Source organism: Sander lucioperca, chromosome 15 (assembly GCF_008315115.2).
Source record: "Sander lucioperca isolate FBNREF2018 chromosome 15, SLUC_FBN_1.2, whole genome shotgun sequence".
Classification (NCBI taxonomy): Eukaryota; Metazoa; Chordata; class Actinopteri; order Perciformes; family Percidae; genus Sander; species Sander lucioperca.
Window position 1 is genome coordinate 28,012,617 of NC_050187.1, and position 27,200 is coordinate 28,039,816.

At 41.1% G+C, this 27,200-nt stretch overlaps 1 protein-coding gene across 2 annotated transcripts in view; it reads right to left on the reverse strand.

The window, feature by feature from the left end:
* kcnq5a (potassium voltage-gated channel, KQT-like subfamily, member 5a) overlaps positions 1–25,541 on the reverse strand; it is a 95,479-nt gene extending 69,938 nt beyond the window's left edge. For both annotated transcript variants that reach the window (XM_031316091.1, XM_031316090.1), the window contains exon 1: positions 24,727–25,541. In XM_031316091.1, the coding sequence (XP_031171951.1) occupies positions 24,727–25,106 (380 nt within the window). In that variant the 5' untranslated portion in view covers positions 25,107–25,541. The remainder of the gene's footprint in view (positions 1–24,726) is intronic.
* Positions 25,542–27,200: the final 1,659 nt, after the last annotated feature.

A 27,200-nucleotide genomic window follows, 5' to 3' on the forward strand; every position in this document is an offset into this window, starting at 1 on the left:
TAGTTTGCATCACCAGCTGTAAGTCATGACTGGTTTTTAAGACGGCGGCGGCATGTAAACATGAACGCGAGTGTCTTTATAATGTATCTTTTCAGTAAACTGTCTGTACACTTACAAAGTTCTCAATGCTTCGGTTAACATTTAGGGACCCTCATTATGCTACTGTTGAAGTGTGGTGATATTTTGAGCCTTTTTAGTGGTATAAATAGCGATTTGTTTTTACTTTCCCTGTGCTCCGAATACTAGCATTGTAAGCTAATCAGCGGTCCGCGCTAGTGTCTTTCAAGCTACAAACACATTCGATTAACATGAAAACATGTCCCAGAGAGCGACAGAGTGGGTACACATCTGTTAATAACCCCTAGGTTTGTTTTACGCCGGAATTGTCCTTTAAAGCCTTTTTACAGTCACCACAGCCAACCTGTCGCGCGCCATGTGACGTCAAAATGACGTAGATATCGCTGGCGCACCAGGATTTTAAGTGCGCGACTAGAGGTCATGCACCACTCTATTTTTTTCAGCGGCACACGACAAAGTGGAAACAGGAAGCATGAACAAGTTCGAGGGGAACCGGATGCCAGGACTTTCAGAGTGACTGGAAGTCTCTCTTGTAAACTTACTGGGTTAAGATGAGTTATTTTATGGTGAATGAAAGGCTTGATCCGACAAAGTAGGTCATCGAATCAAATCGAAGCATTGACGGCAATGCTGCTGCCAGTTCTGCCGTTGTTTACCTTTTTCTTCTTCTTCAAGTCCGTAGAAATAGCAAAGTCGGTAGCCTTTCCTCATTAGCGCCACCTCTGTTCAGGAGAAGACTGCAACTAGTGTCGCGACCACCACGCGCGAGTATAAATAGTTACGGCGCTCCCATGATGTCACATTTGCGCAGGACAGGTCGGCTGCGGCGGGTATACTGCACGTTTTACTTTATGTTGTATGTGCCCCTTGGAAATTCAATAAAGATGAGAAAAATAAACAATAAAAAAACATAACTATAAAAGCTCTATCCTATATTTGCTACCATCATTTATTAAATTAACCACCAAATCAAATGGATTGAGCATATTGAATTTAAAGTATTTAGTAGTGAAGAACTTATTACATGAAAGACACTATGAGATTTGGTGCATTGTGAATGGGTTGGTTACTTAAAAGTTACTAAATGACCTTGAAGAAGTACACACATGAGATCCCTTTTTTCCTTAGTGGCTTGTGCATTGATCTATTTGTTTGTTTGCTCTGTTTTCAAGCACACAAACACAGACCTCACCCAGCAAGCCAAGTGGTAATCAATTGAGTCCCCCACCTCTTGAATTAGGAATAGGGTGTGTGTTTTTCAAAGGGCTGGGCGTCACCATGGAAACGGCCAAGGCACAGGAGACAGGGGTGTTTCAAGTTGGCAGTGAGAGAGAAGGCAGTGTTCCTGTTTGAGCAGAAAGATGTAAGTAATGGCTGCACCAGACATTGAGTGGATCATTTACAATAAACGTGTTCAGTGCCACAGTATCTGAGGAGAGAGGGTATTAGTGAACCCTGCATGGCAGGTGTAATTTGCCACAGAGGCACTCATGATGATGACCTTTCACTATTGTTAGGATTAATACTGCATGAAAAGCTTGATGGTGTTTTAAGTCCCCAATGTCTCCTTCCAGGCAGCGCTGCGACCATTGACTTCAAGGCACCTAACCCTAACCCTAGCCATAACCATAACCATTTCCTAATCAACTTCAAGGCAGTGCTGCGACCGTTGACTTCAAGGCACCTAACCCTAACCCTAACCATTGCCTAATCGACTTCAAGGCAGCGCTGCAACCGTTGACTTCAAGGCACCTAACCCTAACCTTAACCCTAACCCTCACTCTAACCATTGCCTAATCTTAATGCCTTCCAGGCAGCGCTGCCTGGAAGGAGACTTGGGGGCTTAAAAAAACGATAAACGCATGAAAACATAAAGAGCAGAGGACAGCAAGCCTATTATAGTGTGTGTGATTGCTTTGAATCCCTTTTCTTAACAGTGTTTCAATGTGCAATACAAACCTTGCCTTGTTTTGGACTCAAAATCCCTAACCTGCATGTGGAATAAAATGAAATGTGTCAAAAGGCAAATGTCATTTTGTCATATATACAGGACTTGACACCAGAGTATGGGGGTTGATGTCCTGTAAAAGTCAAGGTTTTGGTTAAATATTGAAAAAGTAAATGCATCCTGTCTCGGGCCTCAAGTCAGCGTTGACCCAATATATTTAGCCATAACCACAATCTTTTCCTAACCTTAACCAAGTGCTTTGAGCTGCCTACTGCCTACATCCACACTACTAGGTTTTTGTTTTAAAATGCATATCTTGTACTACTTTTACGCCTTGTGTCCACACTACTTCGGCATTTCAAAGCCCTTAAAACTGAGATGTTTCGAAACACTGCTGACCCCATTTTAGTTTGAAAACTCTGGGGTAGTCTGGACTGTAGTCTGGACTTCAATGTAAAAGTTGGACAGCATTACATTCCCTACAAAACATATTTGCTAATGTCAATTAGTTGGAAAATAACATCATTGTCAGCAGGCAGGGTTTGACATGGCTGTTTTGCAATTGTTTTTCCCATTTTAAACAGGGGATGTTTCTAGAAAAGTGGGATGCGTTTACAACAAACCACCTATAACCCCCAAACTCCCCCCTCCCACCCTCTAACCCGTCAATATGGATGTTTTGATCTCCTCCACTTATATACTTCCAATTAGAGAATGGGTTTATGGGCCAGCTGTATTTCTGAACGGGGGTGTTTTTGTTTTGCTTTGTAGTATTAGGCCCACTGCTTTTCTTAATTATGAATAATAAAAGTGATTCATAATGGAAAAAAGCATTCCAACTTCACACGCACATAGAAACTGATTCAACCACACATACAGTGGCTGCCAGAGAAGCCGAGTTAAAAGGACATTTCTTGGCCGGCAAATGTTGTTTTTCAGCAATTATTTTGAGATTGACGGGATAAAAATCTTTTTCTAATTTCTGTTAATGCTTCCCAACACTTTTGTCATTGTTCTGCTCTTCAGTCTCTGTGGCACGAGGACGCTGAAAACCCCATTATAAAAGACACAAAAGCACACTACCTCCCACTGTGTCACAAACACAGTTTATCTAAAGGCTGCACTGAGCCTTGTCATTGCATAGGGGAACATCTGTGTCACTGTTGTGGTAAGAGTTATAGTGAAGCTTCCATATTTTTCCAATAAGCTCTCCTAAATAAAATGAGCATGAACTCTGAAACGCAGATTGCTTGTTGTCAGTATGAATTATGTGAACATTGTGTTCCTCCACCACAAACTGGAATATGTGACATTCCCATGAATGGGTTTTTCTATTTTCTTTTGTTCATCACATGTAGTAAAGGTTATCTTTGTTTAGGACACTGAAACAAATTTGATTGAGGTTAAGCAACTGAGACAACTTGGCTATAGTTGGGCCTAAACTTGAGCTGAAGTTGGGTTGGAAAATTGAACCTTGGACAACAGATTTGAACCAGAGCTGTCTCCCATTCTGACACAGCCTACTTTTAACCTCATCTCTATGTCAAAGTCCTGAACTTGGTCGTGTCGAAAGTAGATGTGCCTGTCAAATGAATTGAGAAAGTACTCCAAATGTACTCAATGGTGCATGAACGCTTATGGATCAATGGTTTAGAACTGGATTAAGCTGCACAAGAGGTTTGAGAGGGTTTGTAGGGATGTTTTGCTACATTATGAGGTTCTTTGCTGACTCTCTAAGTCACCTTTTACATCCATTATAACCTGTGAAGTGGACTATAGCCATGATCCTTGGTGTGGTGGAAATTTCAGGCGTTGGTGACAATTTTGAGAATTTCAAAAATCTGTTTAAATCATTTCTTCAAACGTATGAGCATGTACTTATTGACAAAAACAACTCACCTCAAAGTCAATTTGATGGCCTGACGTCTTTATTTTTCTAGTTTGCTACTTCCGTCCACAACAAGAAACGCTGCATTATAAATACCAACATTCTTACGGACACTTCCTACACACATTTATGGCCCAGAAGTGATGACTTTGACCGTCCACATCTCCTCTGGCTGGAGCTGGACCTGGTCTGGAGCAGACCTTGTGTTCAGTGCCTGTCCTAATATCTTAAATGTGGCCGAGTCTGCTCTCAATGCACCATTTACCTCAGAAACCCCAGCCATAATTTATCCACCGGCCTCTCCGAAACATGTTGCCTTCCCCTCCCCCACTCCTTCTTTCTTTGCTTAACAAGGTCAGGAGACAGAGGGTGGGGGGCAGAAGATGTTTATTACTTGGCTCTTGTGGTGGAGAAGCTGCAGTCTCCGTCACGGTTCGGTCCGTCACATGTATTTGTATTTGTGTGTATGTGCGCGTTCTGGGTCTGCAAGTATGGAAAATCTATTGTGGTTGGGAGCTAAAGATGAGCTCATTTGGGGCCAGGAATCTTAGTGGATCTACTAGTGTGTCAGTTCAGTATATAGGCACGTATGTGTGTGTGTCTTTTTGGAGCCGTCCAATCACCTGTCGGTATTTATATTTGCATGAATGTGTGAATGTGCAGCTTCAAGGTGACTAAGCTATTGCCCCGTTTACACGAAGGGAAGACGCAGATATTTTCCTGCGGTTTGGCATCTCATTTACACGAAAACCCCGTTTTTATCACAGAAAACGATTAAGTGTAAGTGGAGATTGTGGAAAACTGCGTTTGCACGTTTGCATGTAAACTGAGACAAACGGAGGTTTAGGCAGCCGAGAGAGAGAAAGAGGAAGTGATTCGTTGCTGTTGTTGCTATTTTTGGGATTCTGATTGGCTAACGTGGGCTTGAGCTTCTTGTTACACTGCCACCTACAGGTGTGGCATGCTCTTGACGGCATTGACGGCATATATACACGGGTACATGTAAACAAACACTTTTCTGAAAACGTAGAGGTTCTAAATGTCCGTTTATGAAAATAGCCAGCCACGTAGTCTATGTGGGTCTCTAAGCCAAATGTTTGCTTGCTCTAACATCCCTGCAGGATCCTCTAGCTGTTAAGGGAGGCTGAATAAACTTTCTATACAAAATCGCACCATAAGAGATGCCATCATTTTCCAAAGAGGGCCTTAAAATTGGAGGGTTACACATCTGCAGTGAAGTGCCAGGAACACTCTTCTTCAAAAACCAGAAGATGAAATAAATTATTTGAGTATATTAGCCCAGTTTCCACAGCTCTGTCCCTCTGCTGCTACTTGCTGTTATTTGCATTTTATATGCAGCATTGGTATTCAAGGGATCTATTAGTTTTGGTTAAATATTCTTAACTGTGGACGTTTAAGCTTTAGCTTTATTAAATGCTAGGCTTAGAAATTATTTTCTTTTTTCAGAGGGCATATTTTGTCTCCTCGCTCTGATCTTTTGGGGCATTAAGGCCGTTTTGGGAAACCTTTGAAATAATTTCAATTTGTATTCCACCAAATGTGTTTTACCTGTTTTACCTTCTTTCCCACAGTTGGAAACTGGCAACAGGTCTCACAGAAGAGGATGGAGCCATTTTCCTTTCACTGTTGCCGACCAGTCCATCCTTTACTCAACTGTTGGCTTTTTAACTGTCTTTACAGTATACAGATTTTGTAAAGGCAGCAGTTCATGTGCGCACAGCTTTTTCTTCTCCTGCTGTCTGTGTGCTGTTTCCTACTGCTTCAGGCTCCATATTTTCATCCTTGCGAAAACATTTTTTCACCCATAACACATATACGAAGGGACTCAAAATATCACCTACCGCGGCTCACACTGAATGTACCCTTTAATAGGCTATGTCAAAGCACTGTGTGGTTCAGCTTTGAACACAAATGCAGTTTTTCTGAGTTACAGCGCTCCAGCAACAATTCCTCAGAAAATCAATTAGACTCAACAGCTGATATGCATTAGCAGCACTTCTGGTAAGTAACAAAAAACACCTGCACAGACAAATCAGGATAATAGCTTGACACCTTTCTATATTTGCTTCTCAACCTGCACAGACTGAGGACTCAATTGTCTACATTTCCTGCAGAAAAAGGGAAAGTGTCTAATGGTACATACACACTGAAGGGTGCATTTATGAATCCATTAGTATCTAACCCTGGTGTCTGTTCATATCTGACACAGCACGACACACATCAGATTTTGCTGTCGGAAATGGTCTCAACTGTAACGTCTTTTTAATTTCTAGTTTCATCGAGCAGGGCTGGCGGTGTTGCGCAACATGGTGGTGATTTATAGGAACGATAATTCTGTTTGTAACAATCCCAAATGGTCTGTGAGAGAGCAAAGGATATGGAGAGAGTTTCCTTGCGCCGAGCAAAGCGTGAGCGGGCCTGCGCTGCGCCAAATAACCATGTGGCCAAAAGAAACGGAGCAGCCAGCCAGGTACAGAAGGCAAAATGCAGGAAAAACTAATATTGTGTGAATTCCCCAAACTGATCTCTGAACCTGAGGGTCTCATGCACCCCCAGCCTCCTATTCCTTGCTGCTCCCCTTCCTCTTCTCACTAGCTGGGCCAGTGCTAGCATGTGCTTCTTAGGCAGACAGATCCATCTTCGTTGCTGGCAAAAACAAAACCACGTTTTCCCCTATTTAGCTCTGTCCTTTGCGACTTCCCCAAACACCTAGTCACATTGTGTGCTGCTGAACCCAGCGGGGAGCTCAAATCGTGTTGTGTCGGAAAGGGCCTAGAAGGATTTACATATATTAACGCTGTGAAGGGAATGCTATCATCTCTAGCCTTTGGTCTCATTATAAACAGCCTCATGCAGAATTTGATGGCGTTGACATTTAGCAAGTGTACAACACAGGCTCACAAATATCCCCCATCTCTGCTCTTACACTCCCTCCTACACTCTTTCCCTCTTTCTCTCTGTCCAACCAGACATGTGCCTGAGTGTGTGCACTATTTGATTTGAAAATATTTAATTTGTGTCTTAATTAGAGGACATTTGTTGTTTAATAGTCATTTTTTTAAATAACAAAACTCTCTTTCTCTTTCTCTATAAAGAAACAGAGATGGGCAACCTCATTTATAAAGACAGCATCATATACTGTCATATGTCATTCACACACACTGTATCACACACGTAAAGTAGTTTTATCCTTTAGGAAGAAATGTCTGTAACTTCTATTTAGTCATTGGAGACTTAACTATAACATTTAAGTTGTAATCCTTAGAACTGCAGTCCTGGTTGATCTGGTGGCACGTGTGGCTCAGCAAGTGCAGTTTAACACTACAGCAAACGTTCCTTGAGCAGCTACTTTCTCAGAAATACAATAGAAGAGCAGATATATCGGTTTAAAGCACAGCCAAACAAACCCACGTTGTTTTAATAAAGAAGTCAGTCAATAACTGGCCTTTTTTCCATCGTGCCATAAGCAATTGTGATCTGATTTCATGCTGAACTCAGCGTGAATAGTTTTTCACACAACAACAGAGCACACAGCTCACTCTGGCTGCTGATTAAAATGTAAAACAAATATTGTTATATTTATTATTATATAATTTTTGATGAATGATGTTAGTCAATGAATACTTTTAATGTAAAGCAGCAGCAGTAGAACATGTTGAGTTTGCATTAACAGAAATGTAATACAGCTCTGTGAGAGAGTAAACAGTGTTCTGAACAGGCTGATATCAACGAGATAAAATTACAGTTACGCTAAACATGGTTTGATTACACAAATATTTGCAATGGTATTCAAAGGATCTATTAGTTTTGGTTAAATATTCTTAACTGTGGATGTTTAAGCTTTAGTTTTATTAAATGCTAGGCTTAGAAATTATTTTCTTTTTTCAGAGGGCATATTTTGTCTCCTCACTCTGATCTTTTGGGGCATTAAGGCCGTTTTGGCAAACCTTTGAAATAATTTCAATTTGTATTCCACCAAATGTGTTTTACCTGTTTTAACTTATTTCCCACGGTTGGAAACTGGCAACAGGTCTCACAGAAGAGGATGGAGCCATTTTCCTTTCACTGTTGCCGACCAGTCCATCCTTTCACTCAACTGTTGGCTTTTTAACTGTATTGGTTGTTTCAGATTTTGTAAAGGCAGCAGTTCATGTGCGCACAGCTTTTTCTTCTCCTGCTGTCTGTGTGCTGTTTCCTACTGCTTCAGGCTCCATATTTTCATCTTTGCAAAAACGTTTTCTCACCCATAACACATATACACGAAGGGACTCAAAATATATGTGTGTACTTTAAATCACAACATGATTTAAAGTACCGTACACACTCACTCACACACACACACACACACACACACACACACACACACATATGGGCAACCTCCTCAATCACTTAGATAAAAACTCAAATGCTCTCTTATCACTCACTCTGTCACACATATTGTCATACACATCCACACATTACTCTCACACAGTACGCATGACTGTGTTAACCAGTCAACTGGGTCTGTTTAAGTTAAATCAAATTTTAAAAAGCTCTCGCTCTCTCTTTGTTTCGCTCACACACACACACACACACAAAAGGTGTGATGTTATCCAAACAGCCAGCTGTCTTGTTGTGTCAGGCTGGTTGCTCTGTTGGCTGCAGGCCTAAGACAAGGCTTACTTAAAGAAAACAGAGACTCACTCTACATTAGACTGACTCCCGTCAATGGACTGGGCCCAATGCCTGCGCGCGCGAACACACACACACACACACACACACACACACACACTCTCGCACTCAGAGAAAGTTTCTTACACACATGCACTCACAGGGACATTCTCTCCCCTCTTGCCTCATTCCCTCTCACACCCTTGCACACACACAGAGTAACACAGAGGACTTTTCATGCAGTGTAACATGAGTCGCTCGATTCTGTACAAGCTCTGGTTGCTAGGGCCAACATGTTCTTTGGGGGCTTTTGCTGAGTCATGTGGTAGAGATGTCACACACACATACACACAAATGTTAGTGTAGTACATGTACACAAACAAATTCCAAAGCACAGAGAGCTGAAAAGCTTTCATAAATTGTTGAATATTTGGAAAGAAACTCATAAACAAAAGTGACATTTGATCAGTCATTTTGTTACAGAAACATAGCCTACTTGGTAACTACACACACGCACACACGTGCATGCACGCACACACACACACACACACACACACACACACACACACACACACACACACACACTCACGCCTAAAACCTGCTCATCTTCCTCTTTCACAAATTAATCTAATCTTTCAGCTTCTCCTTCATTACATCCTCATCTTTGTCACATTTGCTCCAGAGAAACTCCCAGAACTACAACAACAATCAAAGATCAGATTTCATCTTACTAAAGTGCCCTTTACATTTTTTTATTTATTTGCTTGCGCAAAATCAAATATCATGGCAAAAGACATACAATAATGGCGTTTTTCCATTACATGGTACCTGCTCGACTCGCCTCGACTCTACTCGCCTCGACTCGACACACTGTGCGTCCGTTTTCCATTGCAGATTTTAGTACCGCCTCAGCGTGGCTGGTCGTCTTGCCGGCTCGACGCACACACCAGCGCACAAGTATAAACATCAGACCACTTGAGCTTGTTTTATAGTTCTGTGGAGGCTCCACGCAGAGCTTTCGCCGTAGCCTATGTAATATGTGGCCTGTTGTATACATTTGTCAGCTGGTGTGTGCGTCGAGCCAGCATGTGTGTGTGTGTACGTAGGATGCGGCGAAAGCTCTGCCTGGACTGGAGCCTCCGCAGAACTGTAAACAAGCGGCGCCGTAGTAAACTGCCGTGACCTAACGCGACACACACACAGAACGTTGAAGGTGTGTGTTGTTGCCAGAAGACACATTTTGTTTCTAAAGAAGCTGGAGGCAGCAAAAAAACAAACAGGTGGCTAAACTGTTTAAAAATAGCGGGTTTGTTCAGGACACCCCCGTCTGTCGCTTTCACGTCACCTTTTCGGATCGCCTCAGCTCGCTTGGAACCTCGACTGAGGAGGTACTAAAAAAAGTACCTGTTAGCAGGTACCAGGTACTTTTTTTCGTAATGGAAAACCAAAAAAGGCGAGTAGAGTCGAGGCGAGTCGAGCAGGTACCATGTAATGGAAAAGCGCCATATGTGAATGGCTTTATGCAGGAAAGGAAGGAAGCCAAAGTGACACACACAAAGTCCTCCCCAATCAAAAAAAAAATTGGTGTAATTACAAACTGCAAGCCTGGAATGGTAATTTAGGGCAAGTAAAACATACCTTATGTAAAAGACTTTGAACTGCCTTCGTGAATGAAAGGAGCTTTACAAATAAACCTGCCCTTTGAGCAAGGCACTGAACCCCCAACTGCTCGGTGCGCCTGTTTATGGGCAGCGCGCTTGCTCTGACATTTCTACATGAATGCATGTGTGTGTATTTGGAGCCTGTGTGTGTACAGTAATGTGTAAATCAACAACAGAGTGAAAAAAAATGAAATTTTGCCTTGAGGGACTGATAAAGGTATGCTATCATTTTCTGTCTAAACTCTGTACATATTCTGCATTCTTGACCTATTAACCCATTTGAGACTGCATTTTGAAATGGTTGTGGACCACACAATAGTGCAGGCTTGCAAAAGCGTGTGCTCTATTAAGTGTCAACACCTATCTATATAAACCACAAAGAAGGTGAATATAGCATGAGGCAGGCACACACATGATCACAGGGTAACTCATTTTGTGCTTTTGAAACAGTAAAATCCAATGTCCATTCAGTGTCCCTCTAGCCTATATATATATATCCACGACGTTCCACTTCCGGGATTGCTCCGTTGCCGTCCGGTACCTTCCGCTTTCTTTGTGTTGGAATTTTAAACTCTTGTTGATTCATGAGGACTATGGTTAACTGCTCCTCAGATCTCTGCAGGGTAAATCCAGACAGCTAGCTAGACTATCTGTCCAATCTAAGTTTTCTTTTGCAACACTTAAACAACTTTTGAACGTACACGTTCCACCAAAACAAGTTCCCTTCCGAGCGCTGTGAAGGAAGGTCTGGCAAAGCGAGACTAGTGTACGGTGCTGGAGTGCAGCAATGTGTTGCATCATTCTCACAAGTTTAATCAAGATGCGACAGTCAAACAAACAAATGATCCCATTGATCTCAAAGCAGGGGACAATAAAGATTCCCCACTGAGTAAACAAAGAGGAACAGATGATGGACAGCACTCGTACTCCTCAGGGGACACGTTCTGGCTCCTGATAGCTTTTAATAAAAGATGAAAAAAACGTAGCTTGCTCAGTTTCATTAAACTCTTGCACATATGCCCACAATTCTTCACTCAGAGCACTTCAAAGGTGCCTTCACAACAGAACAGACATCTTTAATGGCAATAAAGGAACATTGATTCACAACAGATTCGGCAACACAGAGAGAGGAAGTGGGAGAAATGTTAATCTTTAAATCAAACCGACGTAAAAATGTTGTGGGAAAACTGTCAGTTGACTCTGTTCATTAGCTGCTTTAAAAGCTTCTTCTCTATATGTCAATTGTCCGGAACAACACCATAAGAAACTGTTCTGTTGGAGAGATGAATGAGACAACTACTGGTAAGAGCTGACAGGTTATTCAAGCCTGACTTCTGCCTTCAGAGAAAGGCTCCGGCTGTTTCTACCTCTATCAGAGGAATTGTAATAAGTTCACACAATAAGTAAAAGCCAACTCACATGCCTACCCACATTAGCTCCATGTCAACAAGACAAAATGAAGAATACCGCGTAACAACTTTATTTTGTACTAGAGATGGTCAGATACCATTTTTTGCTTCCCGATACTGATTCCGATACCTGAACTTGTGTATCGGCCGATACCGAGTACCGATCCAATACCAGTATGTCATATATTTTATTATGTTTTAACAACTGTATACTACTATCCCTGTATGGATGTGATATGATTTCTATCTTTGTTGTCGGTCTGGCTCAGGTTAAACTCTTTGTGAAACATGAACAAACACAAACAATGAACGCCCCAGAACTTTCTTTTATTATGCAGTTTGACAGTCAGTTATAATGGAAAAAGAACGTAAATAAACTACTTTAACGTAGATTTTCTTTAGGGGTTTATTACGTGGTATCGGATCGGTGCATAAACTCCAGTACTTCCCGATACCGATACCAGCGTTTTAGACAGTATTGGAGGCGATACTGATACTGGTATCGGTATCGGAACATCTCTATTTTGTACTAATTTTGCTGTTGTCCTGTTACACACTTCCTTTCCTCTCAACCCTGTCCCTCCTCCCTCCATCTCTTATTCTCTGCTGTCTCAGATTGTCGCTGATTGTTGGATATTGATGCTGAGCTGGTTACTTTATAGTCCAGGCAAGATAGGCAATTTGCATAAAAGCCACATTACAGTATGTACGCCTATGTATATGCCTGAAGCATTGTCAAGGACGGCTGTACTCTTCTGAGATTAATATATAAATAAATATTCAAATCAGTTATTCTACACAATGTGAAAAAAAGAAAACAACTTTATCTTTTATTTTGCTTATTTGATGATTATTTTTATTATTATTATTTTATGTACTTGCATGCTTCTTGCAACTTTTGGTTGGTATCTTCATGGTTGAATGCACCTTTTGTCAGTCACTTTGGATAAAAGCGTAAGCTAAAAGGATGTAATGTCATCAAAACATCAGTATAGACATATTGTGATCAGTTTATCGGATGTGGAGGAAAAGAAAAATCCTCGTCTGATTTATGAGGGAAAAGCAAACTGTGGTGCTGCTATACAGATTTATTATTCATATCCATTTTACTAATATAGGACTCTCCCGCAGCATGGTGATATGTGCAGCATCCAAGTTCACTAGCTGCATTCAATGTCATTTGGGAAAAATTTGGAGATTTTGGTGTATTTACCTGCAGCTGGTCATCAGCCAATGGTAAATCGTTTCACATGAACTGGACCAATTATAAAGCGTCTGCAGGGAATGAATAATGGGAGTTAGGGCCTAAAGTCCTGCATATTGTTGATCAGAGAACAATGGAGGTTGTATGGATATGTTTACCATTAATCTGGCACTGTTTTCCTGTGGTCAATCATGTGCTGAAGTGAAATATCCTAACTCATATTGTAAACTCAGGTATTATAAACTTTTCAAGTTTACTGCAGGTATTTATCCATTTTGTCTTTTTCTCTGTAAGAAGAGACTGCTAATCTTGGGACCCTGAACTGGGATGCAGCAATCCTTCACCCATTTGGGCTTCACTGTCCCATTTCCCACCAGGTCAGAAGTAAATGCCATTATTTAGACCTTTATGGACAAATATTCTAAACCTGTAAATGTAGTTAAGCAAAAACTCTCTTCATTTTCATTGCCGTCCACCTCTCTCTATCTCTCTCTCTCTCTCTCTCTCTCTCTCTCTCTCTCTCTCTCTCTCTCTCTTAAGTAATTTTGGGGTACAGTGGTTCTGGAGAAAGCTTCAAGCAGCAATACCAAAGGCCAAGCAATCGGCCCGTTCCATTTTGAAAGGGCACTGTGCTAGTATAAAATAAATATGCAAGTCCTTACATGGGTTGTATCTCATAGCATAACAGTTTGTGTCAAATGAAGTACTCTGGAAATGAAAACTTGACAATTTAACATGTCTCATTGGCCCCTTAGATGAACGGTGTTGGGGTTTTTTCCCCAGGGGATCTCAGTTAATGACCTACGTGACGTGTTTTGCGTCATCCGGCGGATCACTGCAGACCTCGGCTGCTTGGAGCTCTGTGCACTGCGGCCACAGAGGAAAGCCACACAGCGTTTATCTGCACACTGCCATCACACAGAGCTGGATTTAAACCAGCAAAATATCTCTTTAACTCCCATGTTCATATAATGCATGTGGGATGTGCTTTCTAAGTCCAAGTGTATGTAACCCTTCGGTTAAAGCTATAATACAATGAACAAAATGGTAGTCACTTAGGCATTCTCATATCGTCACATCCTTGTGCCCATGCATTTCACAATTATTTTCACTTTTGATAAATCTGTCACTTTGTTAAATTAATCAACAATTAGTCTAGAAAATGTCAAAACGTGCTCATTACAAGATAACATGTTCAAATTGCTTGTTTTCTTTGACCAACAGTCCAAATCCCAAAAGATATTCAATACAATTTTATAAAACAACAAAAACTGGAACCAATGACTGTTGTTTGATAAATGAATTCAATTAAATGTGTCAGTGTGTGTTTTCACTTCCAGCACATACAGCACGTACAGCAGTGCAGAGTAATATCACTACTTGGAAATCAAATCACCCCTCTATCTGTAATCTCATTTCACTCTTCCTCTCTTCACCTCCTCTTTTCTCAACCAACCACTCTCTCTCTTCCTCTAAATGCCTATGTCAACTCTCAACGTTTCTCCAATTCCAATTATTCAACCGGCATGACTAATGACGTCCCCTGATCCGTCCACAGGTGAAAACATGCCAAAAAAAGCTCTCACTCTGTCTAAGAAACTTGTCAGCATGGGTGAGCTATTGTTGTTCGGCCTGAATCACTGTTTCACTTGGAAAAATGTTGATGACTAACCAACATAAATTATTCACAATATGAGTTGGGCTGAGCTGGCTTGTACATTTTTGCTACGATATGTCAGTGTATGTGTGTGTGTGTGTGTGTGTGTGTGTGTGTGTGTGTGTGTGTGTGTGTGTGTGTGTGTGTGTGTGTGTGTGTGTGTAAAGTAAGTGCAAATGTGCATTCCTGTGTCTTAATATGGGTGCATGTGTATACAGTATGAGGATCCGTGACTGTGTGGTTTTGAGTTACACTCTTGTTTAGAGAGCTGATAGGGTAACGTCTGAGATGTGTGCGGCGGGTCACTACAGCCTCCCCTGTAATGACGCAAACCCAGCAGAGGTGCACTCTGTGTGGGTAGGAGGACGGACAAGCTCAGCCTGTCTCCATCCATCAGCGCTGGAGTCTGCACAGCAAACTGGCACCTCCGCTGATGTACGAGAGGGCTGCCGGATGACTAATGAGCAGACACACACCGATGCTGACACACACTGATGCTGACAGATACACCGTGTAACCCTGCATACTCATACAGTCATGCACTGGAAGGAAAGCCTGTGCAGTGCTTGTACGTGTGTTACACCAATACTGAACACACACAATCAGTAATTCTGACAACCGCAAATATCGTACGTACACATTAATTCTCACACAAACACTTGCAGTCTTTTTTTCTTTCTCATTCACACACTCATAGAAATGCAAGTGTGCGCTCTAAAAGATCTCTTGCTCTTTCCCTCTCAAACCCTTCGACACACACACACACACACACACACACACACACACACACACACACAAACACACCCACACACCCACACACACACACACACACACACACACACACACACACACACACTTCCTGTGTGACGTGTGACCTGCTCGGATGTCATAGTATATTTGTCACTGCAGTCCCTTCCGATCTTGCACCTTCTCACCAGTGAGCTCTGGTTCTCTGATGAAACCAACAAGCTGATCTGGTCGTTCATCAAATCTCTCCACTCTGACGAAGGCTAATTAGCTCATTTCTTTTTGCACATTTGAAAGTGTATATATATATATATATATATATATATATATATATATATATATATATATATATATGAACAATTACAACGTGACTACAGCTAGTAGAAGTATTTTACTCGATCCCCAGATTCTCAAATGCTCTGTGAACTGGAGCTTTTGATATCCATAAAATAATAACTAATTCACAATGCTATACACGGCATAGACACAATTAACTGTGTGTTTATTATTAATGAAACATTTGTTTTAATGAGAAGAAAATTCTTCTGATAAAATAGACCTACATCACATGCATCACATCAGGTTCGTTGCTTGACATTATCAAATGTTTTATTCCAGCTCTGCAAAGTTGCAGATCTTGCAGAGCTGCTTCTTTGAGCTCTTTCTCTCTCTTCTTCAGTCGTCTTTGTTGTGAACACATAGTTAAGCACACAAAACTAACATTAGGCTATACATTTTTTTTAAATGCAAAGTTAACCAATTGTTAATTTATCATTTCATAACAAAATAAGGCGACTTTCACTTTCACTAACGTCACATCTGATTGTTGGTTGAAAACTCACGTAAGATATTGACTGTAAACAACGTATAACCTAGCATTATTCCAGAGCCCAAACCATCCCATCCCATTCCCTACAGAACGCACACTAATGTAACGGATGTAACGTAGCTACGTTAGCCTGCTGCTGCAATATAGGCTGTCATTAGCTTTGGTTGATAACGTAGCATTTTATGTTACTATAGCTAATGGCAATGCTGCACGACGTGATGCAAACATTACAAGCTGAAGCTGCACTTTATTCAAAGCTCAAGTGGATTTTTTGGTTACTATTCACAGGGCATTTGGCATAATCTCCATAACTTTAAAAACTCATGTGAAGGCAGAACGGCTTGGCTTTCCCTCTTTCATATGCGGTGCTCCGTGTGTGAGAAAACAAAGTCATGTGACTGGGGGCAGTGGGCATCGCTGAGGGCAAGATTGGATGATATAGCGATTTACTTTGATTTCAATTTGGTAATGGTGGATGGTCGTATTATTGTATTGCTGCAGCCACAACAGCAAAAAAAATAAATAAATAAAGAAAGAAAAGTTTATTTAGGCTCTTTCACCAGAGGGGCAGCTAAGCCAATCAGGGCAAACGGGCAGTTGCCCGGGCAACAATAGCCCGTACCTGTGCACATCCCTGTAACACTGGAATATTGAGGAGAATATGTAGTGGGTGTATTGAAACTGGATGCTCATGTGGGATCGTTGTATTCTAAGCGTTCCTGGTGAACTGGAAAGACACTAAACTGCAGACAAATACAGTGCGTTTTATATGACTTAAAGAGGAGAAAAGGAATTTAGGAGTGATGCAATAATCATGCATTAATCATCAGTTTGAACGATAAATTATACTCCCTGCATTACCACATAATGATAACACAACTATAAGGTCCACTCTGATGGATTACCTATCTCATGAAAGTCATCTTGTAGATTAGACACCCAAAAATATTTAATGGGACCATAATTCCTACAGGTGAGGGTTTTTTTTCCAATCACTACACCACCATGCTTTGTGGAGGCACTTCTTACTTCCTACAGCTGCTTTGGGGTCTAACTCCTAAATATGTGCTTTGACTTTATTTTTGAGGAAGAGAAAAATGTTTAATACGCAAACATCCTGGCATTGACGTGATCTTAACTAAGTGAACTTGCATTTCTTATACAATTGTCATTGCGTGTTAGCAGATCTTGCACACAGAGCTTCCTGTGAAATTATTCTGTCTGGAGATGACTATATGTGCAGTTTTCTTTGTTTAAAATCAGAGTAGGCAACTTTTCCATCCAAAGCACATGGAATAAACCAACTTTAAGATTATGCCTTTTTTTTTCATGCTCAAATTTTTTTGAATCTCCCTGTTCTCATCTTCACCTCCCATTTCACTCTCTCTCACTTCTGTCTTTTTTTTTGTACATGTTTTCATCTTATCTTGCTTCCTCTCCATCCATCCTTATGTTTTGCCCTGAATGCCATCGTGCCAACTGGTGACCTGGACACACAAATTCACACTGTGTCTGTGCTGTGTTACACTCTCCAGTAAAGACATAAAATAAAACATACATTACCTGTAATAGGGTACCCACTCTGTGCCTATTCATGCAAACACCGGAACTTATCATGACAGTATTTACAACACACAGACACAGACAGACAGACACACACACACACACACACACACACACACACACACACACATACACACACACACACCTCTCTTTCTATTCATCCCATTTAATGGGTCCTTAGCATTTTCCAGCATTTTCCATTGGGTGCTAGCCAACAGCCTCCTCCCTACCTGGAAATAACTCTGAACCTAAACACAGAGACTCTTCTACGTATGTGCTCAGGTGTCTCAAATGTCACCATGTTCTCAGGAAACATAGTGCAGTCTCTTCAGGACGCCTTTGATGTTCGTCAAGTCTGAGTGCATTTTACATTTTATTTTGGGATCAATGAACCTGCTGTTTGAATAATATGCGAGTGCAACAGCCTTTTCTAGTGTTTTAGATGCTTGTAAAGAGCAAGTACTGCGTTGGATGTAGGGCTCGGTATGGGTACTCAATACATTTTAACCGAAATTAACCCAGTACCGAGTAGTATTTAAACTTCTCCAGTCAAGCGATAACGGCATTTGATCCTTTTTTTTTACCTTTTATCTAGAAAGAAATGTTTATTTGTATGGTTTTGCTCGCAGACACTTTAATGTAACTTTATGTGATTGGCCCACTATCGCAGAAGCTAGTAATGGAGTGGTGGTGGCATTTTACACTACTGAATACTTCCTTTCACATGATGGGTATCGAATGAAGTAGAAAATAAGAGCACCATGAGTCCATGAACAGGGCAACTGACTGTGGTTAGTTCACACGTCTGTAAAAATCTAAATCTGCTAAAGTCAGTTGAACAGGGGGAAGATCACGTTGCCGGTAGCCTACCAGTTACAAACAGGCTAGTGAGCGAAAAATAAAACGGTAGCAACACAGTAACGTGCTGTAGATCCGGTGTTTTTAGCTGAGCTGGACCATATATTCGGTTAAAACAGATCGGTGATGCTGTTCTGTCGTCATTGTTCTCCGTGAAGTTAGCTGTAGCTGAATGTAGCCCCATTGTGTTTTTATGTGGACTGACTGCGTCGGACTCCGTTTAAAAATAGCCTTTGCAACGTGGTAACTTAATAGGCGATTTGGCCTTGTGTGCACCGATTAATTTGGCATGCAGTTAGTTTTAATGAAAACTTAACTCCTGGCTGCTTTGGAAGATGGAAATAACGAGTAACAGGTGAACTAGCTGTAAAAGTGAGTTTTCTTTAAGTGCTGTGGATAGAGACTTTTTTAAAGTAGCCTAGTAGCCTAGTGTTAAATTCAAATTTGAGAATGGAATTTTGGTGTGGTGTTATCACCACAGATATAAAACAGTGTTGTTTTATATCTGCATTATGTTCTATAGATCAGATGTTAAGCTGCTAAGATGAATTCTTAGGGTTCCCCCACCTGCAAGATCCTGTGTATTACACAAACAAGTTCTCACGCACTAACATCTTTTTAAAATAATTTTAACTGGAACCAACATGACGTAAAAGGGCTTCATAAACACAATCAGTGTAATCAAAGCCTTTTCACAAGACTTGGTGAACATTGTTGACCAGTCAAACCACTACAACCAACCACTCAACTTATCAGTCACAGCACAGATGTCACCCTTCCACATGGTACACCCCCCCTTACCACTAGTGAGGGGTCAAACTAAATTGCTATGGCTGGTTTCAGTTGGTAGGGCAGCAATACCAAGATGAAAACAAATATCTATACAAACAAATCAAGGCCATCAGATTACCAATTATTCATAAAACATAGTGGACAGTCAGTGGTATGTAGATGTTGACATATGGCCAGAACACCAGAAAAGAAAAGTGACAACAAGTCTGTTACTTCCAGCAACTGTAACAACGTGATCCACCTGGCTGGAAGACATCCAACAAACCAAACAACAATAAAAACCTGTTTTGGACCAAAGCAACCCAAATCAATATGCTTCAACTTGTTATAATTCACATAAGGAATCAATTATGTCAATGCTGTCTTTAAATAACTCTAACTAACTATCTAACTATCCTCCACACTCACACATCTTATCTTATAAAATAGAACTTTTGTACCCTCTACCATTCATCCCAACCCTCATCCCTCAGAGGTTTGTGGTACTGCAACACCATCAAGCTACGTCCACCTTTGCTACTGTGAGATGTTATTATTCGCACAACCACAAGAGGCCACTTGTCAGGAAAACTAGACATAGGTTGTTCAAAGCGTTTGATAAGGACAGTCTGTACTGTAATACCCAATGCTTATCAGTGAATGCTATGTGGCTGTTAAAATAGAAATAAAGTGACATTCCCTTTAAAGAGCCAACTGAAGCTGACAATTAATGCATCACAGATGCTGAACAAATCTGTGTGGTTAAAGTATAACATTGGACTGAGGTTGATCATTACAACAAAGTGCGTATCCGCCTCGTGGCAAACAGTCAGGCTGGGTTGATGTGCTACCTGTCGATGGACCAGAATGGCCCTGGGATCAATGACTGACGCACTCAAACCGTGCGAGCGAATCAATCTCACTCACACACACACACACACACACACACACACACACACAAAAAGTATTTGTTGAATACACACTCACACACCCACTTTCCCGATGCAGAAACATTACACACAAACACATACGAACATTAGGGCATGGACAAGACGTCATGTCATACTTGCATGAAACACAAAAACAGCAAATAGATAAATTGGGTGAAACATTACTCTCATACACACAAAAACACAGAAAGGAATCATCTTCTGAGTATAGCACATAATGGAGACTGTGGCTGGAACCCATTTCAGCAAATGTGATTAGGCCAACACACGCCATCTCATTAAGAGATTGAATCTTAATGCCAGCAGTTTTTCAGTGTGGGAGCACTATTTGGCAAGAGGAAAGCCCAGATGCTTATCAGTGTCCCGATTTATACTGCAGCCCATCAGCAGCACACCAGGGATTCCTATAGTATACAGAGTAATATACATACATCGATTTCAAATATACTGTAAATGCACATTAACACACATGCACTGTCAAGCTGTTTTCTGACACGCTTGCACAGCATGGTTCCACACACACACACACACACACACACACACACACACACACACACACACACACACACACACACAAATGCACAATGCAGCATATGTTTCTACAAAACCGCTTACTAATTAAAGGATCAAAAGGAAAATTCTCTTTTATAAATCATGTACTTTCTTTTGTTTGTGGGTGTGTTTGTGCATCTCCTACCACGTGTGAATGTGTTTATATGTAGCCATGTGACTGTTTGTATGTGTGGCCATACCACATTTGTCTACAATTGAGTGTATCGGCACAAACATATGAATGTTTTTGTGTCTTTTTGCATGTTTGTGTATTTACTTTTGCTTTTTCGTCTGCATACTGCATATCTACTGTATATGTGCAAGTGTGCAAGCCACTGCACAAGCACATGTGTATATGTGTGGTAACTACTCCCTGCCACCTTGCATTAACACACACCGCAGTGACTGATGGGGAGTGACCACGAAAGAAATCCATTTACTTAAATGGCATGTGACACACTGAAATAACTGTGAATTAAGGCAGACCATGACGTCACCATGTGCATTAGTACAAACAGCTAATATAATAGCCAACCATACGATTACTTATATCACTGGAAAGTATGCAAATGTGGGTGAAACTTACTTTTCTGTGGTTAGCAACGCAATCGTCTCTCATATTAAAGTACCTACATTGTCTGTAAATCACCAAGTCTGAAGTTTGAGTCTAGATCAAGATGACTCAGACTTAAACAAAGTGTCCTCCTAACCCTTCTAATCAAGATGCCGTACATTCACTGTGACTGTTGAAAATATCCTGTGGTCTCTCCAGCTTTCTTTTACCTGCTTCCCTAGATCAAGACGAATGTTTGGGTAATTAGGTAATTTTCAAAGTAATCTCTTGCTGCCCTTTGGGGCCATAAAATTGTTCTGATATGGTGAAATGCATTCAAAAGAGAAAACCAGTTTTTTTTATCGGATGGAATAATCCCACAGTCATTGCTGATTGGGAGTTCAATCTTATTCTGGTGGTGTTTTTATCATTACTAACACTGGATCTGTGTACGTACACACACTTGCTATTTAGGTATTTGCAGAGTTAGTTAGCATCACAGCGTAAAATATGCATGTACAATAAACTGCACTGAAATACGTATAGCTATGTGTACAGTAGACACATTCACATCTATGATTTTCATCGGAATCCTATTCTATGAATCTTTTTCTGCATCAAAGCACAAAAAAAAAACACACTCATGCTTTCTGTCAATTTCCCTGCAATGTGAGATTAGTTTCCTAATCTGACAAAGGTTTTCTTTATATCACTTGTACAGTTTATTTAAGGCTGGGGTTGTGAGCAGATGTAACAACTTAACCCCAGCGACCTCAGCTATCCCGCCTGAGCAAATAAAAACGTCAACATCCGGCTTTGCAGCCCCTCCTCTGACAGCTCCACTGCTTCCTTCTCACAGCGCTCCTCTTCCAACAAGACTGTTGGAAGTTGAAACAGGAAGGGATGTGGTGTTTCATCACTCCAACCATGCTGTGGTTGGAGTGATGTGTGTGAAAGAGATACTGCATATGTATATGTTGTATATATGCTGTATATACACAGATAGATAAGCAGACAGTGAGAAAAAAATGCATAAAGTGTGTATTCTTTTGGGATAACCACAGCTGTGTTAATGCAGAGCCTGCTCTTTCATGAAACATCAACTCACTGTTATAATCTGCCAAAAACAAAAGTTAACACGAGCATCGACTGTTTCCACCGCTGAGCAGACAGAAAAGCGCGTCACTCACTTACGAAAACGCAAACTTAATCAAGTCACAGCACCGCCTACACTGTCTGATTGACAGGTGATCTCTTGGACGTGCAGCGCAGAAACAGCACAGCAAAAAGAAAAGGAAGGATCTTGCAGATTACCAGTGTATATGACCAAGCAACTATCTCGCCACAACCAAGATAACAACTGGTGTGGATTAATACAGTTTACAGTAAGCGTGTGTCATGTTGACAAGCACCCTTGGGACACAGAGTCAGGCAAAAGAACAAAAAATCATATTAGTTAGACTGACATAAACCAGGAAAGCTCAGCCCAAATATAAGCAATAATCTGCAATATTTACAGTATTTTTTAATACTACAAAATTTCTACAAAATCAGAAATTTTGGCTATGAAGGAGCTATTTCCCACCAGAGGAAGCAAGCTGTGGTCAGCTGAAGGCTGTTTTGAATTTAAGAATTGAAACATGTCAGCTTTAAAAGTTTCCCTCCAGGACTTTTCCCAGAGCCGCTCTCTGTCCAAACCAGTGGTGAAAGACTCAAAACCATGCACGGGAGTAGCAGTTAATAATACATTCACCCTTTTCAGTTGACAGCGTGCTGACCTTTTCTAAGAGCCCTAAATCTGTTGGAGCTTCCAGTGTTACGTAAAGATCAGGAAGAGATTGGGCCTAATAAAGTACTCTGTCTGATTTATTGATTCTACATGCAGGTCTTTTGCAATTAGGTCTGCAATATGAAATAGGTGTGCATTGTAAATTGTAAAATATCTTCACATACCAGCACACACACCCGTAGTCCATGTTTAAAGTCATTAAATTCTAACTGTTTCCAGTACTGTGTTTGCACACTGAGGCTGGAGCAACAGGCGTTCACATTTAAAAGAATTCCTGCACTGACATACAGTGATGTAGCGATAAACCAATCAACAGGTGACTGAAATCAGGTCAATGATAGCACCACCATCAAAAAAGTTAGGAAAAAGAAAAGATCTTTCCCAGTCAGAAAATGTGTTTCTATGCATATCTGTGCATGTTTGAGTTCATGCATGGGGGATGAAGAGAGATTCATGTGCATATGTGAGAGACTAGAGAATAGAATACATTGTAAATGAGTGAGTGTTTCCACAAAAAAACTTTAAAGGTGCCCTGCCACACGTATTTCATTACTTTGTGGTAATGTCTGAAGTTCTACCATGGACTCTGTAACATTTTTTTGTGGAAAAAAATGCCTTGGTTACCTTGTTTCAAGCCATTCTAGCGTGGTATAGAAAGCCTGCAGGAAGACTCAGCTTGATTTGTGCCAGTTCTCATTAATATTCAACGAGCTATGCTGCTTGACTCTGGTTGGCTAACAGCTAGCCAATGAGAGCCTGGCTATCAGCATCCTTTACCCAGTGCAACTGGGCAAGCTCATGAATAGTAATGAGCTCAGGCAACATGATGTCAGACTGACCAGCTTTTGTAATTGGCCTGATTTCTCCGCTTATTTCTTTTCAGTGGCTAGAGCTGACAGAGCAGTTCATTTTCACATTCACGACATAACACAAACACATATGGACCTAATATATTTCAAAAAATGCAAGTAAAAACGGTTTTGTGTGGCAGGGCACCTTTAACTTCAGAGCTGCAAAGATTAATTGATTAATCGATTAGTTAGTTAACTAATAAATGAATCGCCAACTATTTTGAAAACTGATTGATTGATTAGTCCTGACTGCAGCTTCTCAAACGTCATCTTGGGCTTTGGGAAGCACTGATTGAACCTTTATTTTTATTTATTTTTTTACTATTTTCTGACATTAAATAGACCAAACAACCAATCAATTAATGGAGAAAATAATTAACAGGTTAATCGACAATGAAAATAATCGTTAGTTGCAGCCCTAATTCACTTTTTCCTTGGAAACCACATCTGCATACAACTGCATCAGTTTAATACCATGATGTGTGTGCACCATGACCCCAGCTGGTCATTATCATCAGGTGAACAACAGGCAATATGAAAACTTAAATCAGTTAGATTTTCAAAAAAAAAGTGGCATGTTTTATTGCTCCTTAAATGAAATATTCATTATGTTTTATACTTTATTTCCTTTAAATTCGGCCTTTACATGTAGGAATCTGGTATTCAATTGAAAAGAACGAACAGAAAACAAGATTTGAAGTAAGTTATGCTGTAAAGCTCTCTGCGATTACAAGTGCAAGTACTCACACAAAAGCGTGGTAGATGAACGCCCATTCCCTCGGTCTCTCCAACACATTGTACAGGTAGTTCTGGAACCGCCGGTACCGCGCGTTCCTGCGGCCGCTCTGTGCGCTGTAGATCAGCGGCTTCCCCAGCAGGCTGAGCCGGGCACCCTGCTTCCTCTCTGATCCCACAGCACCTGTCGTGGAGGGAGACAGGAGACCGTCACCGACCCGCACCGCGTTATTCATCGTCCTCTGCCCAGACTCCACATCTTTCAGTGCGTAGTCCTGCGCCCGGTGTCCTGTTGGGGTCTTCAGCCAGAGCCCAGTGCCGCTGCTCTCATCGCCGGTGTGACTTCGCGGCATGGCATCACCAGCGCTGTGCGCTGGGAGACCGGCAGACATTCATATGGAGCCAAGTGCTCTTGCGCTGGGTGTTTGACTACTTTGGCTTTCACTAGACACTAAATAAAACAAAGCAGAGGGAGAATAGTTCAATTTCTAATCTGCTCTCATCTTGTCATCCTGTGGCCGTGTGAGCAGATTCACAGTCCGGTTTGGACACGTTGGCCATCTGCGCAAGGCTGGAGAAGAGTGGGGTTATGAAGGAGTGGATCCATCGAGACATTTGGCAGGGGGAGGGCTCTCCCACCCTCCCGTTCTTCCCCAACTCACTCTCACTCGCCGTCTTGCTTCTATCTGTCAAAGTGTGTGGAGCCTGCCGGTGCTGCCCAAACCATGCTTCTCTTTTACTTATCGGACAGCGAAGTGCGCAGCACAGCCAGCAGTACCAGAACCACTGCGTTAGTAGGACTGTTCTCGACATCTAAGTTGCGGCTATATCTACGATTTTCTATTTGAATAATAATAATATTTGATTCATTAATCCATAGGCCAACACGCTGCATCCATCTGCCATTATGCTTTGAAACACTTCTAAACAGAAATTAAGTTTGCATTTATTTCCGAAGTCAGTCTTTAGGAGAGAACTGGGCATGGCTACTGATAACTGCAAATATTATGAAACGGTTTTTATACGATGTTCCCATAACTAAAACTTATCATTAAATTGGTTGAAGATTAAACACCACTTTGAGTTCAGATCATATTCTGAGAATCAAACTTACAATGAACTGTATCGGCTACAGCAGCAGACATGAGACGGTGATGTTTGCGTCAAAGTACCTCAGCCCGGTGTTGCACCGAAATCTGTGACCCGTGGTGATCTGTGTCCCTCCTGTTAAAAGCGTAGCGCCCCCCCTCCGTGGTTAAGGTTAGAGACAAGGGTTTGGTTCAGGTTGTGGTAGGGGGACACTGATCTCGATGGGTCACAGATTTCGGTGTAACACCGGAACCGAACACACTTTCTGATGTTAACAGCTGGCTCACTGATTTCTTTCTACTGGCCGACCATGAGCTTTTCCTTTCTTTTTTTTTTTGTGGCTGTCTTTCCAACCTGTTACTAAATAAGCTACCATAAGCCTACAACTGACACAAAGGCATGGAAGCAGCGTAATCGACAGCCTCAGTGATGATTTTAGTTTAATAATCAACACACTGAAGAACAGAATTATATATAAAAAAAAGGCTATTATTCCCATTGTTCCTGCTTTGTTTCCATCCATAACTAGTTTTTGTAGAGAAGTTTACTTTTTGGGGATCTGAATTTTTCCCACTTTGATTTCATCCACCCTGAGCTCGTGGTGACGTCAGCAATATGACGCCATCACGTGCAGTTTCCCTTTTCATGTAGGCCTATTCATTTATTTATTTTTAAACGCGAGAACATAACCTACTGATTTTTTTGGATTTTTTTTTTAACCAAGACATGTTATGTTTTTTTTTATTCATCCTGCTGTAATCAAAGCTTGACCTCTAGTGGTCAAACATTGGCATTACAGGAGTATGAAAAAAACAAAAAGTCCAGGAATGTGGTTTCGGACATCTGGATTTATCATCTTTGTTGAACTTTTATTTCTTGAAATAGACCTAGTCCATACTGTATCAGGTCTATAGGCTATTATAATACCACTCTATATGATTACATTGATGACCAATAGGACTTTTCCTTTTTCTTGGAGACAGCCATCATTTCCCACTCATATTGTGTCCTCCCTACTATGTTACCCGGGATGACATCAGTTTCGTATTGAGGCTAATATAAACGTTTATTCAAAAAGTCTGAAGATGTTTTTTTTTTTCACTTCACTGTACCAATTTGTGGATTATGTCACAAAATGATCCGTTCAGGCCTGTGTGTAATGTGTGTATTAGGCTTTGAGTGAAAAAAAAAAATTAATTTCCCCTTGCAGGATCAAAAAAGTATGTCTTGAACACAGGGGTGCATATGATGGGAGTAAACGTTTACTTGACAAGGTGGGATTAGTCTCTCTGCGTTCAGCTGCAGACACTTTTGTAGTAAAGAGCCCTATATTCTCTTATTTTGGCACTTTCTTTCCTTACCTACCTCACTTCCTTTACCTCACTTCCTTTCTTCAT